This window comes from Eurypyga helias, unplaced genomic scaffold, assembly GCF_000690775.1.
Source record: "Eurypyga helias isolate BGI_N326 unplaced genomic scaffold, ASM69077v1 scaffold46342, whole genome shotgun sequence".
NCBI lineage: Eukaryota > Metazoa > Chordata > Aves > Eurypygiformes > Eurypygidae > Eurypyga > Eurypyga helias.
In genome coordinates, this window is record NW_010238774.1 from 1,355 (window position 1) to 8,082 (window position 6,728).

The 6,728-nt window shown below is 51.2% G+C and overlaps 1 protein-coding gene across 1 annotated transcript; it reads right to left on the minus strand.

The window, feature by feature from the left end:
* Positions 1–514: 514 nt before the first annotated feature.
* Positions 515–6,675, minus strand: SEC22B (SEC22 vesicle trafficking protein homolog B (S. cerevisiae); the record flags this gene model as incomplete). The annotated part of the gene is made up of 4 exons (XM_010147947.1): positions 515–1,172; positions 1,547–1,693; positions 2,035–2,195; positions 6,566–6,675. Coding segments are annotated over 4 exons (573 nt in total), but the record flags the coding sequence as incomplete, so codon positions are not given.
* Between the last annotated feature and the right edge of the window lie 53 nt (positions 6,676–6,728).

Sequence of the window (6,728 nt, forward strand, 5' to 3'; positions counted from 1 at the left end):
CTGCTGAATCCTGCATGTGAAGGTAAAGTATTCTTGAAGGAAACACCGCCTTTTCTTCACCACAACATTCAGAGTTCGGGGGTTTTTTTTGGTTGTTTTGGGTGAGGGAAAGTGGGAGAAGGAAAACAAGCATCCCAGAGATGAAACGCTGGCAGTTTTGACACATTTTGGAAGGAAAGTTATAAAAAAAGAAGGAAACAATGCAGTGAATCTGCAGGTAGGAGGGAAAAAAAGAGAGTGCTGACAGTCTGCACTGCGCCCGTTCCAACAGCGCTGGAATTGCACACCCTGTTCACGCGGAAACACTGTCATACACAGCCATCAGGAGAGGGAAAATGGACACTTACAAACCTGTAGTTTAATTCTGTGGGAATCGGTAACATAGAAGCCTTTCATTGCCCCTCCTAGTACTAGACAGAATGTATTTTAAGGCATAATTTAACATCCATTTCTTCCTAAAGCAACTTAAAGTGTAACAAGCCAAGGTGTCAGACACAGAAAGCTCAACAACAGCTATTCCAACAGAGGTGGAAGCTACTCTATGTACAGTATTTGCCTTCAAACAGGGGAGTCTTATCTTAAAAAAAAAAAAAAAAGGTAACCGCAGACCCAGATTCTAAAAAAGCAAACGTTGCCAACACAAGGAATGTTCATTAGAGTCCAGTTCCCACTAGAGCTACTCAACGGGAGGACGTACAATGCGATTACGCTAAGCCGCACGGATTGACTGTTCCCAGAGTGTGCCCCGGGGAGCGGGGCAGAACCATGGGAGGCCAAACTCTGCAGTATCCTAGTGCAAACTGCCTCAGAGGAAAAGCCTGCAGTCAACAAGCCTTTACACCTATCGTTAGGCTCCACTAAGAGCTGTAGTAGTCGGGTGTCGCCTAACGATTTCAGGACACTCCCATGAAGGCGATGGTCCTGCGTGGATTCTAATGCACATCCCCCGGGAACCGTGTCCGTCACACATACACCTGCCAGGCTACCAGCTTTCCCTCTTCCACGGCTGCAACCGGCTCACAGCCACCAGAATCTCACGTAGACGATCAGCATGATAAAAAACACCGCTACGGCCGCGAGCTTGGCGTAAGTGGAACGCATGTTCAGGTACTTGGCGTCTTGACGGTACTTCTTGGACAAACTGGACAGGTTGTTGGCCTTGGAATCAAGAGCTGTTAAAGGGAAAGGGGAAAAAAGTCAATCAAGATGTTCCCCAAATGTTTTGGCTGTACAAGTTTCTCTGGAGCAGCTGGAAGCGCAGCACTTTCATGCGACAGCACGTCCTGGGCCATCTGCTGCGCTCCAGCGCCTGTCCTGCTGGGATGAGAGCCACCCAAGGTGGCGAGATGCCGCTCTCACCCGAAAGAAGCACCAGTATCTGCCAGGTGCTTCAGGATGGACCTGAGCCAACTGAAACACCCGTGGAGTCCACTGCTTTCCTCTGGAGGCTCAGGGATTAGCAAGCCTTTCCCTCCAGTAAGCTCTACCCACCCAGCCGACCCAGGGGACGAGGAGCCACACGCCAAGTATCGGCCGTTCCCCGTACCTGAAAGCGCCTCTCCTCGCTGTAAGACTTCCTCAATGTTGGCCACCATAATCCTCTGCACATCCTGCAGCTCCGTGTTGATGGAGCCCAGGTTCCTCCTTGCCCGGCTATCAATGTACAGCTTCTTGGTTTTCTGGATGTAGGTATCTGGAAGACGAAGGGGCTATCAGAGCGAGTCTCACCTGACACAGAGCACCCTGGCTGCCAACGGAGTGGCAGGATCCAACGGAGTGGCAGCATTCCCGACACAGCCCGGACACTGCAGGCAAATATTCACCAGAGTGAGGCCAAGACTTAAAGCAGGAAAGCTGAATCAAAGGACATTTACCATTTCCCTACCGGTTCTCTACTCTCTGGCTCAAAAAACCCATTTCTCCAGTGCCAAGAAGAGGCTGAACTGTCAGTTCCAGAGGCCAAGCTGGAGAGGATCCTTGCTGCTCCCCCCCAGCAACAATTTTCCTAAGTAGTCACAAGGAGAGAGACCTCACCAAATTCAATGAAGGAATAGGGCCTGGAGACCGTTGGCACCTTCTTGCCATGCTGCTCATCAAACTCCGAATGCAAGTCTTCCAGATATGCAAAGGCCAGTTTCTTGGGGAACGCAGCTTCGCACAGGACCAGGTAACACACTCCTTTCTCAATGATGTAGCTGAAAAGAAGAGCGGACAGAGCACTAATCGATCGGTTTTGAATCCACCCTACCCAACACCACCCCACGTACCTTTATTCCTACAAGGCAATGAGAACTGGGTACAGGGACTTCCAGTTTGCCATGGCTGGGTGGGGCATAAACCTTTGTAGAAAGTAATGGCTTACTTTCTCTTCACCTAAAATAAATTTTCTCGTAGCCTCAGACCTACAGCCACACCAACAGCCCTGAACTTTGACCTCCCTGGAGCAAAAATTGGCCTGTGAGTATCTAGATTGCGAAAATACTGGCAACAAGAGCTATGATTTTGCAGTAAAAAGGGAGGACACCCTCCCTCCCACAGTCAGGGGGGAAGCACAAGGAAGTGGGCCAGCAGAATAGAGGGAAAGGTGGCCAACGCAGCTCTAAGCCAAGTACACGAGGCCCACAGACGAGAAGCTCTGCCCCAACGTTAGGACAGGCACAACTTGGTCTCAGCGTGCTACAGAGCCACCTGGTGACTGCCAGCTCCCACTTTCCGTTCGGAGGGCCGGCTATTCCCTTTCCCCTTCCAACACCAGCCTGCTGCTGGGGCTATCCACAGCCCAGACCTCAAAGGCAGCTGGGGAAAAACAGTGGTGCTAGAGGGGTTCCAGGGGTCCCCCCTGCGGGTTTGCCATGGGTATGTGCGACTCTGCTCCCAGTTCTTCAGCTGCTGAAGCACCTTCCTGCGGAACGCTGCTCGGGCTGTCCTGCAGCTGAATGCGCAGGGGTCCCCTCCTCCCTCTCCCACCACCCTCGTCCCCCTCCAACTCTTTGCAGAGGCTCAGTGCTGACCTGGTTTCGGAGCGAGCTCCAGTGTCTCTGTCAGCACTGAGAATAGGGTCTTTTCGTTATAATTCAGCTAAAAAGCTGACTGAAATAAGGGATAACCAATCTTGGGGTTGTTGAGGCTTCGCCACAACTGTCTGCTGCTGCGTATTCCCAACTAGATTCTCCTTGTTTAGCCAACAGAAAAATGAAGGCGGCAATATTTCCACCCAAACCAAGGGCATACACTTCTGAACGCTCATCTAAATTATTCAGGATGGAATTTAAATGCTACTTTTATCTTACCTTCCTCTGACTTTCTGTGTAATGCCGTTATGTAGCAGCCTAGTCAGCATGAAGATTAACAGTGTATTAAGGAATTGACCCAGTCCCGAGGGCACCACAGTTCAGTAAGTAGCTTAAAATTTTGCTGATAGTCTCACCAGGCTTACAAAACAACTCCCTCCCCCTCTCCACCATTTTTCCAGACACCCCAACAAATCCAAGTCCTTCGAATTAGCCATCCTCAACTTGTTTCTGGGCTCAGGAGTATCAATTTCTCCTGCCTCTCAGTGGCCTGCGTGCAAAGCCTACCAGCCTTCAAATCGCAACCGATCCACCCCAACCAGAAACAAGAAACTCCAGTTATCATGATCCACTCCACAAGCGCATCCTCGCGAGCCCATGCTCCTTTTTATGCCCCCCCAGCTCGGGCTGCATCCGTGTGTAAGTCTAATACGACAGCATGTCACGCCTCTGTTCTTCCCTCACCCTTGCAGGCCTGCTTGACAGCTTGGAGTTCCTACAAATCATCACCCACAGCTTGATTCAGGCACTATCATCAACAGCAAGACTTGAAAAAAATCTTTGGAAATAAGGAAAAATCGCATCAGATAGGAATTCTGACGGTAGTGCCGGAGTAGCGCTCTCAAGACAAGAGCAGCCTGAGGAAAGTGCCCCGTGGGTACCACTCTCATCTCTGCTCAGCTGCTGCCCGCAGCCCTTTGGCTGTATTTCCCACTTGCTTTTCCCTGGATATTCGACGTGTTGGATTCAAAGTTGACCTGTCAGCACCACAGAGAGCACACGCACACCTCCTTCTGTCCCGGATGGACTCTTGCATCAACCTCGGTTCAACAGGACAGCAGCGTTGCTGCACGGCTGGGCTTCTCGGCGTTACGCTTTGCGCGCTGCCTCCGAGCTTCGGCGCCGCACCCCGTCGTGCTCGGCGCCGCACGCACACATGCTGCTAGCTCCTGTACTCCACGTACGGCCAGTAGGTTAATTACGTCTTGGACATTTTGAGAGAGAAAAGCTTTATCCTGGTAACAGCAGCAAGGGCCAAGGGTTGTTTGCAACACAACAGGTACGAGCCACTTCAGCCACTCACCAGCCAAAGGTCGACGGCTGGCTGACGGCACGGCAGACTCCACCGGTGTTTCTGGATCCGCACAACCACGTGTGCCGAGAGCTGTAGCTGAAAGGGCGACGCAGCTTTTGGAGCCCAAGTCTAAATGTGACATTTGACAGAAATCACCTTGCAGGTCACAGTGTGAGCTTCACGTTCCAGCATGACGAGGCTCTTCTCTGAGCCGACCAAGCCGAAAACGTCCAGCGTCGCCTCGGCAATGTCCTCGGCTGCACTTGTAACTCCCGCAGCACCACAAAACGTCCTACCCTGGTTCGTGCTGCCCTCAGCAGTCAAAGCTTTGATTTGGCAGGATAAAGGGCGCGCTGCGCTAACGAACCGCATGGTCATCTGTCAACAACACAGGAGGAGAAAGGCTCCGCTCCCCACCTACTTGCCAGCCAGGCAACCCGCCTGCTTCTGGGAAACAGCTGTCAAAACACGAGCTTGCCCAGGTCCTCCCGCCCTGTCACAGCCGCTGACATGAGCCACCACGAAGAGCCTTCGACTTCCCAAGCACTGCAAGCGGCGCAGCCTTCCCAGACACCCCTCCACTCGCATCACGGAAGCAACAGAACAAGGGATTTACTAGGATCTACACAGACTCTCTCCCAGGGCTTCGCTGCTGGTACAGTTGTGCCCTTGCAGTGCCACGGAAACAGTTAAACCCAGAGTTTTTAAATCCTAGAAAGTTTTAGTTTCTTTCTAGAAGACAAGGTAGAGCAGCACTTGGCAGTTAACCCTGGCATCAACACCCTCACCCAACAGGAGACAGGGATGGCCAGACTATTTTAATCAGGGCCATCCTCTCACCACGATAACTCCCTATCAAAGGCAACCAGAAGCCAAGAGAAAAAAAAGATTAAAACTCCCAATCCTGTTGCAGTTATACGTAAGCCAACCACAAGAAAAGCTGCCCTCAATTCTTCATGGCTTTTGCCAAAGATTGTCCTTCCAAAAAAACTCCTGCTCCTGCCTTCTCAAGTCACCGAATCTCTGAGGAAAGAGACAGTGCAGGAGATTTGCTAAAGGGCCCCTGTAGAAGCGGAGACCTAACGCCAACCTTGCCCTGCGTTCAGAGGCCATCCTCCCCCTCACCCTGCCGTGAGCACGCACCCGGTCACCAGGGCGTGGGAATCCCGGGGAATCCCGCTGCTGGCGGCACAGCAGAAGCGGTGCCAAGCGCGGGGAGTCTTGACGTATCGCTAGCAAAACCGCTACCCTGGTCATCCCACGTGGCACCTGATCTCTGAGACTTCTAACCTGATTATTTCTGCTAATTGCATAATACCAATTCCTGCCAAGACCTTGGGCTTGATTAAGCTCTCAAGCATTATTCTTCCAGGTAATTACACGCCATGTAAAGAAGCAGTTCCTTTCTCAAGCTTGCTCTCCAGCCTTTCACTGCCTGTCAAATTCTTCCTCCACTTTCGCTGCCTTTCCAGTTCCCTCGCGATTGATTTGGGAGCAAGGATATCTGACCTGCACCCTGGAATTTTTCATTATTTTACAGCCAAGTTCCCTTGCCAGTGTACAACTGGAGAAAGCCAAAAGTGCTTTTACGTTGCGAGTTTCCAAACAGTCTAGGAAATTAATTAAACACACTCAATAAATTTAGCCCCAATAAGATTGTGCCTCCAATATGAAAGAAAGAAATCTGATGGCTATTAACAAAATAATAATAATAAAACCCCAGAGATGCTCCCTGTGCTTCTAACACATGAAGCTAATGCATGAAAAGGCACACTCTCATGGAGTACACAGAGAGGAAAGTCTTGTGCAAGAGGAGGTCATAGTGGTACTGCCAGACTGTTTTTACGAATGACATCTCCTTTTAAAAAGGGACAAGACACAGGAGGTACAGAAGATGCTCTGAAGGCACCTTAGAAGAAACAGTAAAACCTTAAAGGGAACAGAACCTACATTATCTTCAGCAAAGGCAGAGCTGTGAACCTGGCTGAAAAACAAATACTAGACAGCAGTGCCAAAAATTAACAACTCATACGCTCTCCCCTTCCAGCAGCCACTGCACATCAGCTGGCAGGGCTGACAGTTCAATAACACCCCCTCTCTCAGGCAGCTCAACTTCTAACAAAGCCTCACCCTGACCCAGAAGCACCTTATTTCCACAGCCGCCGAAGCCCAAACCCCCATGACACCTGCGGACACTTACTGGAAAGCCATGGCTCCTGCTTCGAGCGTGCATCTCGTGGGGGACTGCTCGTTCAGCTTGCGGAAGAGCTGCTTTGCTTGGCTCTGGTACTGCTGCAGGTCGCGGCCGGACTGCGGAGGGAGGACAGGCTGTTGGGGGCGGCTGCTACCGGGGAGACGTCACC